The following is a 13,083-nucleotide window of genomic DNA, read 5'->3' as shown; positions in this document are numbered from 1 at the left end:
AAAAATTATCTGAGAAAAATTAGTTGTTTTGTTACTTATAAATAATAGAGCCAACCCAAAATTCTGCCTATGAAATCTTCATGAGACAATTTGCTATCACATACTTTTCCCATATAAGAAAAAATTACTAACTTATGAAACAAAGTATTAGAGGAAAGTATGTATAGGTTTCAGCATTGCTATTTTGAAGGGATATTTGTTTAGTTAACCTAACTACAGCTCTGCTAACAGCCTCTATATTAGTACAGAAGCACCACAGTGGTACTGCAATGAAACATATGATATAATGGATTGGCATTGCTTGGGGTTGATGGCATTCCCCATATTCAGCTGTAGAACACAGAGGTCTTGAACAGAGCTGTTGAATAAAGAGGTCTTGGTAAAGCCTGCTAATGTAAGCAAGTCCAATAGCTTTATCCCATTTTGTCCTTCCTGCACATCAAAAGCAATAATCTCTCAGGTATAATTGTCATTCTGTGCCCAGAAACATTCCACCTCAAAAAAGAGCTACTAGTCGTGTCTTTCCATTTATCAGTTACAAGGACAGAAAACCATATCACACTGTTAGGATGTGATATCATTTGTTATGACAATTATATTCAGTACAGAATGATACCTCCTCCTACTGTGTACTCCCATTAAAAATTGCCATTATCCCATTTATATTTCTTTTGTTCTTCCTTTTTTCAGGTCCTTTAGCAGGAAGTTTTGTTTAAGTGACACTCTTCTACTACAGAGAGGTTGTTTTCTGCTTATGCACAGTGTCACTATGCAAACATATGCTTTCAGAAAATTTTACAGCAACTAACTAAACCCAGGACTAATGGGTGTGTCACACCCTTAACTCAGACAAACTGTAATTTACAGTCTGCTGCAAATTATAGCACCTTAACCAGAGGAATTTGTCGTGGTATTTCTGGAATTTTTGGTAGAGATCATTAGTGCCACATTATTTAATAGCTCTTGAGTTCACAAACACCTGTTCATTTTTGCTTGTCACTTTAACATGATATAAAGCAAGAAGAAGCACCAAATAAGTAAGAGTCTTATAGTTTTAGCTAGGCTATTTTACTGGAACAGTAACAACCCTTACTTGTGAAGTATGACACATAGAAGAACACAACATATTATGTCTAGGAACAGTAACAAGGTCCAAGAAGAATCTGGAGCCAAAGCAAAAGATGAGAGGAGCAGCATTTCTGTCTACAGTGCCTTCACCCCCACCTCTGTCACCACAGTGAGTGTGCACCACATGGTGCGATACTACATCAAGACCTTGAGGCTGTCTAACAGGAGCTTGCAATGCTCAACATCTGCCCTGTCCAGAGGGCAGAAGCGATGAGTAAAATACTCAGACTGCAACTACCTAAATGGTATGTACAGTCAGAGCTCCACAGAGAGCCGGTATGAGTGAGCATGAAGCAGTTTTCTAAATTTTTCACTGTTCATTCAATCCACTGGGCTTCTGTTGCAGTAAGAGCCCCCCACCTTAGGAACCGAATCATCAGTACTCTTCACACAAAGTGCCTTGTACTTGCCTGGATTTAAGATTGCTTATGATTTTATTATTGTAAGATTTTATTGGCTTTGGAGTGCAAATGTAACTGTGGCCAAGGGGTAATAATATAGATTTCAATATAATTTCTACTGAAAGAAGTGTTAAAGTAACTTTGAGTGAATTATTTAGTAGACTGACATCTCCAGAATAAGATCACAGGGAAGCATACTCACTCTGAAGTGTGAGGCAAACATCTGTCCTGGTTTGAGCCCAGAAGGCCACTGCACACCAGGCAGCCGTTCACTCTATTATTCCCCCCTGAGTGCTGGGAAGGAGAAAATAAAGCAAAAGGCTCTGGAATCCAGACAAGGACAGGGAGGGGTGACTCACTTATGGTCACAGGCAAAAGACAGAGTCATTAGGGGAAGAAAAAACAGAATATAAATGTAATTCAGACACTAAAAAAACACTTAAAGTAGGGTGCTGAGAAGCCTTACCACATCTTAAAAACAGCTCTCCCAACCTATCCCTTCTTCCCAGGCTCAGTTTTGCTCCTGATTTTTCTACCTCCTCTACCCCAGCAGAAAAGGGGGCAGAGAATGGATCAGTCCTGCCTTTTCTTCCTCCTCAAAGGAGGGGGGACTCCTCACATTCTTCCCCTGATCCATCATGGTGTCCCTCTCACAGGAGACAGTCCTCCATGAACTTTCTCTGATGTGAGTCCTTCTCACAGGATGCATCCCTTCCTGAGCTGCTCCAGCATGGATCCCTCTTGCGGGTTGCAATATTCCCAGTGCCAAACTACAGCAGTGGGGGCTTCTTCCCACAGAGTCCCAGCCTTCTTCTGGCACAGACACCTGCTCTGGCATGGGGTCCTCCACAGACTGCAGGTTGGCCTCTGCTCTACCCTGGACCTTCATGGGTGGCAGGGGGGTCAGCCCTGCCATCTCACCATGGGCTGTAAGGGAGTCTCTGCTCCGGTGCACCTCCGCCCCTTCCTCCTCCTCCTCTCTTCCAATGACCTTGGTGTTTGCACAGGTGTCCTCCTCACAACTCCTCCTCACAAGTCCTAACCCTCTCTCAGGTTCTCACTTTTAAATATATTATTGCAGAGGTGCAGCTACAGTTGCTAATTGGCTCAGCCCTGGCCAGAGGTGGAGCTGACTTGGAGCCAGGGGAGCTTCGAGAAGCTTCTGACAGGGGCCACCTCTGTAGCCCCCTCCCCCACTACCAAAAACCCCACCACATACAAAAATCCAGCCCAATACCCTACTGGGTTTTTTTTTTGTTTTTGTTTTTTTTTTTTTTTTTTTTTTTGTTTTTGTTTTTTTTTTAATCAAACCTATACTTCAAAGCCATATTTTTCACTGGTGTTGTCTACTGTAAGGCTTTACATCTACATTCGGGGCATGTGAAAATTATTAAGAACAATTCTGTTATCACTTTGTCATTTACCACTGATTTGCTGCCGTTAAGCTCTGAAGGTTTAGTTCTATGCACCTTTGGTGCTTAAGCATATGCACTGTATTTACTATTTAAAACAGGAGGGGATCATACACAAACATCATACCAACTGCCAAGTGGTAACTCAATATACCATGATTTCTATTGCTACTGTGTGAATATGGCTCAAAGCACCAAATAGGTTCTTTCTCCAAAACCAGACAACTTCTGGAAAACTGTGCTCAGATGCAAGCTTCAAGGGCTTCCTCCACTGGGTGAGTTCTGAAAAATGTAACAGGTAACAGTCACAGAAACATAGTTGAGTGCATGTACACATACTAACATGTACTGAATCAAACATTATTACTCTGACACACTTGCCTGCTTTTTTCCTGTTTTACATCCTTTTGTAGTTATAATTTTCATAGTTTGGTATCATTCACTTCTCGCCCCTGTTCCCATGTCAATTCTCATCACCTTCCTTCTGCTTTTCAACAATACTCTTCCTCCAAAACACATTTTTTTTAATCTTTTTCCTCCCTAAGGCAGTCTGTTTCTCTTCAGCTCCTGCTGAAGGTATCTTGTACTCAGCTCCTTTCTGTAAGCAAGCAGTTGAAATTGTCCTACCCTGAGCTGTGCAGAGAAACCACATAGCAGAGAACATAACCTGGTTGTGTTCAAACTCTGCTGAAGAGTCACTTGTAGCAATGTGCAATTCAGACAAAATTCATTTGCAGGAGTGACACTGTGAGGTCCCTGCTATCATCCCAATCTCCTGGCCAGAGAAAACTAGTTTAAAACCACAGTAATTAAAAAGGCACACCTAGAATCCTTCTCAAGTGCCAACAGAATCAAACGTAAAATATTTCTGAAAGCCTGAGAAGATCTTCTCCTCAAACTACCAGTCCATCAAAGTCCTCCATGATATATGGTAAGCAGAATTCTATAATGCCACTGCTTTTTATTCAGTTGCACCTTTAGGCTAACTTACTTATTCTATTTCTGTATGTCTGTAAAGGTAATGAAGTATATTAACATTAGTCTAAGAAATACGCATTGAAGGTAGCTCTGTTCAAAAAAAAAAAAAAAACCCAAGCCCAAAAAACACACCCAAAAAAACGACCTTCTTTCCTCATTTTTAATCTGGTAAAAAGAATAGGAAAACGCCAGTCTAACACAGTGGTCAATCAGAAGCAGTATCCTGGAATCCTTCACAATAAATAATAAAAGAGGTTCAAAATAAAATATAAAAATAGAACAGCTTCTGAGATGGTATGTCAGGTTCAAGTGTTCTGTACCACTCTAATGTTACTTTGAAATAGTAAGAAAGTGACAGAACAGGATAATATTGATAAATTTCTAAAGCTGGTTTATGTAATTATTTTATTATTTACAAACAGATTTTGTACAACATGCAGATTAAACCAGATTATTCTACTCAATGTCTCTGGGCAATAAAACACTAAGCATTCCAGTATGTCTTTATGTTTAACTCACATTTATATCCTTACATATTAAAATAAGGGTCTTGAACTCCAGAGATAGTGAGATTTATGGATGCATTCATGCTGTCATGAAAAAAATAGCCAATATCCCCATCTCAAATTAAGGTAAGTATCTTCCTTACTCTTTTACAAATGGTCCAAGCCAACACTGCTGGTTTTGTGTTGTGGTGCAAGTATGTGCATAGCTGGGTGCATATAAGATATCTCCAAACTAAACAACAGGTGCAGGGTTCATCTATCTCCAATTGTACAAGTTCACCTAAGAAAACAAGACAAAATGATTCTGTCTTTCATTCTTCAACCCCAGCACAGACTATGTGAATAAATTCAACCATAAACACTACAATATGAAGTAATTCCACAACTGATTTGCCAGCTGTAGGCCTCAAGGCAAAAAGTCTTCTCCAAACCCCATTCTGCCTTTCCCCAAATGAGAAGCCCTCCCTTTACAGGAAATACAAATAAAATACCACCTCACCTTTCCTAAAGAGGTCCTTACCTCCTTCTGGTCTTGCTCCTGAAATATCTTTATCAAGGTTCAGGTATTTCTACTTCTTAATTTACATAGTTTTTGTAAGTCCCCTCCAGTCTGTGGAAATCCATATCCTCTTGTTACTATGGGTCCATCCAGTTTCCAAACCCTAACACCGAGTAGTTTTCTGTTCTAACCCACAAACAATCCTGTTTCTTTTCCACACCAAATAACCTTAAGATCCAGAGTTTCACCATTTCACCTTCCTTAGATGGAGGATTTCTCCAGCCCATCATTTATTCTGCAATTTTCCCCCTGAAATTTCTCCACAGTAAAAGACTCAAATCTTGAGAGATCTTAGCAGCATATAAATACCTGACAGAAGGGAGTAAGAGGGAGTTGAACTTCTCAGTGGTGCTCACTGACAGGACGAGAGGCAGTAGCCCTAATTGAAACACAAAAAATTCCACCTGAAGACACGAAAACACTTCTTCACCATGAGGGTGATCAAACAAGTTGCTCATAGAGGCTCTGGAGTTTCCATCTGTGGGGACACTCAACACCCAACTGGACATGGTTCTGTGCAGTCTGATGTAGCTGGCCCTGCTTGAGCAGGGGGGTAGACTACATCTCAAGATGTCCCTTCCAACCAGAATGATTCTGTGAAATCTCATTTCCAGCTGTGTGAGCTTGACCAAGTTCTCCCTCTCACTCAGCAGTTGGACCCTCTACGTTTCCGTTTTACCATCCCCAAGGAAAACATGACATACGAGGGCTGTCTCTGAGCATCTGTTGCAAGGCTGATCAGCATTTCCCAGCACTGAAGTTTGATCTGGCTTTGCATTGCTACATCACCCTGCTCAGTTATGTTCCTTGCAGTTCATATTTCACTGGCATTTTCTGCCAGTTCAGTATTCATCCATGTTTCCAAACCATTAATGAAATTTGATAAGAATCTGTCCTAATATAGAACCTTGTAGCATCTTGCTATTAAGCTTTTGCTGCATTGAAAATTCCTTATTCACCCTCTTGCTTTCTACGCCTTGATTATTTAGACGTAAGATTTCCATCTCTGACTGCACAACCACCCAGCCTCCTTACCAGCCTCTGTGCTGCAGCTTTCTGAAAGTACATCTCCTCTCATTCAGTCACACTTTTGACATTGTGCTTGGACAACCTTGACAGACACAAATAAACTTGTTGATTTCTGCACAGGTATTTCAGGAGGTGGGGGAGGTAAAGGAACTGCTGCCGAGCAGAACAATTCTGCTTGCAGGGCTTTGGGCCTGATATCAAAAGTGAGATGATACATCAAACTGCTTCAGCAAATGAGCATGGCTAGCAGCAAAAAAACTGGAAGAGGACTCTTGGGATCCTGGAACTACTGACACATGCTGCATTACAGTATCACTGAATACAGTGCATAAATAGACTTGAAGTCAGATGAGAATATAGGACTCTCACTGCTTCCTACACCCACAGCTGTTGGATTAACCAATCTTCTGCCTGTTTTGTCCCTCACCAGAGTTCTCAGTGGCCTGCATAGAAGGGTTTTATTATGTATTTAAAAATTGAAAAACCACAAGTGCTAGTGAACCAGCAGGCACTTGCTACAGATGTAGTAAAACAAAAAGCAACTTCTGATATGACAGAGTGAGAAAATATAGGGCAGAGTATTTCAGCAGCTGAACAAGACAAAACCATCTTGCTGCATGTGCAAGTACAAGCCTGTGTGCTTCCTTGCATGCCTGCCTGATGTTTAAAGATTGGGTGGGTGAACCATCAGGGTGAAAGTGATGTTTTTAGGTCTCTCAAGTTTCCCTTGCAGGCTCAGTTGGTGAGTCAGGAGTCATAAGTTCTGTATGCATATACAACTTCCCACATTCCTACCGTATGACAGTTTCTAGTTTTTTTCAGTATCCTGGAAAAATGGGGAAAAGTACATGCAAGATATCTTTGTCAATTCTAACAAAAAGAAAGATAATCAAATGATAACTACAAAAAAATAGGATATTTCCCATTGAAAGAAAGACTATTTAAAATACTTGCAGAAAAACTTCAGAAATTATTCATGGTGTATTCTTGAAACACTGCCATGCAACAAAATAACCACATTTATACTTTCTCTGCTCAGAATTTACCTATCAGCAATTCCAATTTTTGCAAGTTGGTAAGTTAACAGAAAGTATTTGTCTACATTGTACGATTGATTCGGTTGATTTCCTACCTCACAAAACATTCTTAGCTTAAGCCACAGCCACCAATCACAAGACAGGCCCCACTGCCTTCTGTTACTTTCCCTGAGCAACACCAAAGTTTTTGCTGGCTCAAATATTGGGAAAAGCAAATGTAACTTTTCGGTCAAACATCTGTTCAATTTAAACATTTTCTGTCTATTTTTAATTGCTGCTTTAATAATCTTCCTTGATAGGAAGCAGCTAAAATTGCTGTGGGAAGTGATGACAACCCACAATCACAGTCAACATGACAAATTTTTTGTTGTTTTAAACACTGGTGTGCCCCTTTATTAGCATTATATTCCATAATAGAATTGGATAAGCTTTCCAGAGGTTAATAAAATGCAGAAACTGGAAACTAGTTTCTTACAACTTGAAACAATATTTAAGTTTGGCAAATTGTTTTACCTAAGAATATTTACTTTAAGTGTGCTAGGCTTTTGACATGTTTATAAGTGACAGCTTAACTTCAAGAATCAATTTATTAAAAGCAGGTTAAGAAATCTAAAGAAAGAAATAAACAATAGACCTTAGGTCAAGTAAAATACACTTGCCAACCCACCATTTTTCCCTTCTTCAGAAAGAGGATGAAAAAGTCAATTATTTGCAGAGCTCCAACCCAGGAGACATGCTTTGCCACCTGCCAACAGCCACTGCTGACTTCAGAAATTACACGTACCTTGATGTGGGACGTGATTTTATTCTGTATAATCAAATTTTAAGGGGTATGTTTTAGTTACATTCATATATTGGTGGTGGAATTTACACATTCACTTCTGCTCCTTTTCAAGTCATTTTATACCACTCCTTGGAAACTGATCACCTATTCTGTGTAAACTTGAAAACAAATTCCTTCATGATCAATATTTTTGAGAATGTAGTATATACTCGTCAGTGCAGTATTACGCACTCAGCTTAACAAAATGGTGCCTAACCAGTGTAGAGAAGAGAGGATGTAACATTTTAAGCACTTCTTACGATTCTTCAATCAATTTTTAAAGAGGTTGGCTCCAGTTAATTTGATTTCATTTTCCTCAGAGTCAGCAAATTCTGGTATGAACAACCTATTGTACGTTATGAAAAGTTTCTAGAGAACTAGCAAAACCTGATTATCTGATGATTAGTCATCATTATTAATCATAGCTAGCAGTAAGATGGGAACTGTGAACATTTTAAAATTAGTATCATTTAGTTTTTGAAGCAGCAGCGTTGAAGCAAGGCAAGTAAATGAATTTGGAAAGCCTTCAAAATATGTACCTTATTTACAAAGGTGCTGCTTTTGCTAAGCGAAGATGTGGCATGTTTGGCATTTCAAAGAACACCATGGACTGCAATTTAGAAGCATCACAAGCATTTGGAACTAACTAAAAAAAAAAAAACGTCAAGCATACTAAACATTATTGAATGATATTGACTACAAATATCATGGCATGTCTGTGTTAGTATGATGTATAGAAGTGATTTTGTCATTGCTGAACCAGAGAAATAAGCCCATCTGTTACAATTTGCAGTTACAAGCTGTGACTCCACTTAGGACTTCAGCCGTCACTCCTGGCACCCTGGGAGAAGATGTCTGAATACCCATTGGAACCAACAAGAAAACAAAGTGATCTTCATAAGCAGCTTTGCTAAGGAGCATACAACATATGGTAGTCCCTTTTCAAACAAAAATTGTGGTTCAAACCTTGGAAAACAGACAACTTCGTAAGAAGGATGAAATCTTAGTGTTCCAACACCCTTTTCTTCAGGGCACTATTTGCCTAAACAGTGCAACTTGCAGAGCAACTGCAACAACTCTTCCTCAGCAAGACACGAGAGCACTCCAGAAGCCGAGTTTCCCTCCTGCAAATCCTTTGGGGCTTCCCTGGAATGGCCGAAACCTTCCTCAGCTGAGGCATGGCTGGCAGAACGCCTCCTGACAATCCATCAGCAATGCCACGAGCACTCCCTTACCTGACAAGCAGCAGTTTTCTCCAATGGCCTTGCCCACGGTGGCTCCCAGTTTGGTCTGCAGGGAGCTTCTTCAGGCACCCACCACGCCATGCACTTTCTCAGGTCACCACAATGGCGGAGGTTATTGGGAAATGGCCTGGCCCTTGGACTTGTTCACAAATGCCACCAAAAAAGCCTCTTACCACTTCACTGAAGCGAAGGCAGGCGGCCACGACCTCCCTCCTGGAGAGGCACGGAACGCTGCGACAGCGCGAGGCCTCTCCCCCTGCCCAGCTGAAGCGTGGCAGGAGTGTCGGTCTGCCTGAGGCCGGAGGCCCAAGGCAGCGGCCCCGGGCAGCCCCGGCCGTCGGGGCAGCAACGCGAGCGGCCCCACTGGAACAGGGTGGTCGGTCACAGTGACGCACGAGCGCCTGCTACCTCCCAGCCCCATGTATACAAGATACACATCTACCCATGTGCACATTTTATACACATACCTATTTTTTTTTTTTTAATTTCATAAATCTAGAGCTTTAACATACTTAAGGTTATCTATCTACTTCAGGCTATTTAACCTTAAGTATGACAAACTTAAGGTTATCTAACCGGAAAGCATTAAAAGTAAAATTATTCCAGTAATAGTTTTGTATGAGACAAACCTGGACTTGGTAGTAGGATTAAATTATAGCATGGATAAAATTACCTTTGAAAACTGAAAAAAAAATAATCAGCAAAACGCAATGAGATTAGATGGTTAACACTTCAGTTAGGCCAAAGGCCTAAAACCAGTAATTTCATTGATACACCAAAGCTAATTTTTTTAAGATGGAAGCAGCAGAATTAGTCGTCTCAGTTTCTTTCAACAAATACCTTCAAAGACATTGAACTCTTAGAGATGGAAAAAGCTTGTCCTCAATTCACAGTTATTGCCTCTTCTGAATCATAAAATGATAAAATTTGTAAGCCTCATGAGCTTAACTGTGCTGTAGAATAAAAAAATCCCGACTAAAATTATTTTTTGCCTTGAAAAAAAAGCTGAAAGGGCCACAGCATCAAAGATTCCTCCTAATGAGAATTTCAGAAACAGTATTTTACTGCTTTGGTGTCAGGCAATTTGTTGTATTCTTGTATTCTAGTCTCTCTGGGAAAGTCAGAAATTTCAACAACACAGAGGGCTAAAGCTTGCTGGAGTCCTAATCCACAGCATTCCAGCGAAAATTTAATCCTATATATAAATTCTTCTTCTGTTTTAAGCTGAAATTTCTACACTTTCTCAGCACTAGGCCACTGCAAAGCACAGACGGACACTTGTTTTGCAGTGTGCTAACTGACAATGGTTGTCATATAAGTAGTTACGGTGATGATGTTTGTTTTGATTTAGAGTCCAAGCCTTGGAGTAGAATCTTCCAAGGTTAAAAGCTAAACAACTAGTGACAAATTTAACTGGTTCCCTAGTGCATACGAAAATGAATAGGTACACTTATTTAGAGACATTACTCAAAGTTAATCACAATGTTATCATGCCATTATCAGCCAAAAATATGTCCATCATTCCTGACAAAGTCTGTGCCAACATTAGTTACCATGCACTAAAATAAACTGCAGTTAACACTCTACCATGTGAGGTAATGGGGGCTTGAATATCTCTAAGAATGACACAGGCAGGCAGGTCTGGCTCAGCGGCACACAGCCATGCTGACAAGCTCGACCTGACTGCAGGATGCTGCACAGGGAGCTTGGAGGCTCAGCCACGCAGTAGAAATGCAGAGAGAAGCCTTTTGGCCATGGCTGGACTACAAAGGGTAGGACCTCTCTCCCTTTGAAACATCAGGGAGTACCATTCGGCACTGTGCCAGTGATTTTACCAAATGGTGATAGAAAAGTATTGCTTCCTGACCTGAGGGTTTTCTGTACGCCATGAAGTCACATCGTGGCAGGATCAATGTTAATAAGGTTGACCAGAACTGTGCTAGTTTTATACCAAGCCAAAAACTGAGGGTTCCAGCAGATCAACTATGAAACAAATGCAATTTCAGTCAAATGCTACCAGGTTCTGCAGTTCACAGCTGAAAGGGACCATTAGCACACTGAGTCCCTTCCCTTGCAAGTACCAAACATAACTAGCCAAAACTTGTGAGAATTGATGTTGGTGGATGACTGAGGAAATGACATATAGGTAACATACAAATTGTAACAATTCTTCTGACAAACCTCCCTATGCCCATGTAAAAAGGAGGAAACAATGAGTTATGAAGCAACTTCTGCAGACAGATGCTGACATGTGGGTAGAGGGAAGGTTTTGCATTTGGAGGTGCAAGAGCCCCAGCAGCCTCTGACACTGAAGCCAAAGGAGGAGGAGGGAATGGTCAGACTTCCTCTACAAATAGAAGGAAGGTTTCAAAAACAATTTCTGCCCAAAGGGTCAGTAAGGAAAAAGGCTCAGAGTCTTAAAACCATCTGGTTATCTGGTAAGATTATCAAAAGCATGTAGGTGTCTTTAAACAGCTAAACCCCTCTGGAAAAAAAAATCTGTCTTAATAGCTTAATCATCCCTTAGTGAAGCAAACAAAGTTCACTTCAACTTTGAAGGTGGAAGATCAGAATTTAAATTGAAAATCTCAAAATGGAAAAGAGCCTTTTCTCGCCCGTTACACCTACAAGATACAAAAGACAAGGCACAGAGAAAGAAGCAACATTGCCCTGTCATTCCTGCAGCTGTCCAGGTAACTAATAAATAATTAAAATTCAAAGTGAACCTCACATTTGCAAATAGTTGTTTCAATTGTGACCATCTGGGCTCAAACTTTTCAGTAACAATTATGAGGTATCCTGATGATATGGCCTTTGATGAAAAAATGCAAAGAACTGAGATACTGAACAACAATTTTAGGTAGTCCAGGTACAGCCAAGAATTTGAATTAATTACTTATCTACCTCTGGTGAGTTTCTCTGTGTTACGGCAGCTAAAAGTGAGATAGAAGGAACTCAAGAAAGCAGGACACTTTTCAGAATAGAAATTAAGAAAGTAGTGATAAAAATGAAGCCCCACATTTTCAGATAGAGATATACATTGATATTCTCTGACACTTCTTCAAATACAATATAAGCATTACAATCTAAGTTTCTTTTCCTCTGAGACAATTCAAACGGGAATTATCTTTCTTTCACAAAGGAATACTTCTGCTCACAGTCTTACTGCTTTCCTCTTTCTGCTTGAATGATTGAATGTGCAGTCAAGAAGTGGTAACAGGAAGGGGAGAAAGTTACAGGTATACAGTATCGAGATAAGCAGCTCCTGATACTGAACTATACTGCTGGATTAATAGATACTTCTCATTAATATACATTACTAAGTTTCTTCAGACCTCTCAGTTTATGACACAGCTTTGTGAACCAAAAAGCCAGTAATGGTATCTAAAAGATGGTACTATGTAAGACAGTATATACCATGTTAGGAATCATGGAAGTGTTACTTTCATGATCAAACCTTGAGTACATTATTAAAAAATAAAGTGTTACTAAAGTTAGTTTGATAGCAACAACAGAAACTTATTTTTTATTTTTTAACACAAGTTATTTTCAGCTTTCAGTAGGCTCTTCCATACAAGATGGAAGGCTAGAGTTCCTTCCTAGAATTGGACATACAAAATCTTGTTTCTGCTTATTTAGAAGCCTTGTAAAAATTTTTGTAGCTGTGCAACTATTTCTGTGTCCACGGTTTCCATAAGTGTCTGAAAACCTTCTTCTCCCAGTAATTCCTGCTGTGCCTTTAGCTTCTCACAGATGAACTGCTGCAATGACACAGTGTGTACAGGGTCCTTCAGTGCAAGCTGTGGAAAACATGTAAGAGAAAAATATATAATAATGCACTAAAAAATACTCTGTGACTTACGTATCTCTCTTATAACCTCATCTTAAGAAAGAAATCTTCTGCCTCGTTCTTAATTGAGAAATAAGAGGAAAAACTCTGTAAAGCAAAGATCAGATTAATTATTA

The 13,083-nt window shown here is 40.0% G+C and overlaps 1 protein-coding gene across 5 annotated transcripts in view; it reads right to left on the bottom strand.

Moving 5' to 3' along the window:
- Nucleotides 1-12,163: 12,163 nt before the first annotated feature.
- IPO11 (importin 11) overlaps nucleotides 12,164-13,083 on the bottom strand; it is a 112,204-nt gene continuing 111,284 nt past the window's right edge. For all 5 annotated transcript variants that reach the window (XM_033009091.2, XM_042804740.1, XM_042804741.1 and 2 more), the window contains one exon: nucleotides 12,164-12,917. In XM_033009091.2, coding sequence (XP_032864982.1) covers nucleotides 12,753-12,917 — 165 coding nt within the window. In that variant the 3' untranslated portion in view covers nucleotides 12,164-12,752. The remainder of the gene's footprint in view (nucleotides 12,918-13,083) is intronic.

This window comes from Tyto alba, unplaced genomic scaffold, assembly GCF_018691265.1.
Source record: "Tyto alba isolate M040663 unplaced genomic scaffold, T.alba_DEE_v4.0 Super-Scaffold_42, whole genome shotgun sequence".
NCBI classification, from domain to species: Eukaryota; Metazoa; Chordata; class Aves; order Strigiformes; family Tytonidae; genus Tyto; species Tyto alba.
Note: the sequence above shows the minus strand (reverse complement) of the source record. Positions and strands in the feature narration are given on the sequence as shown.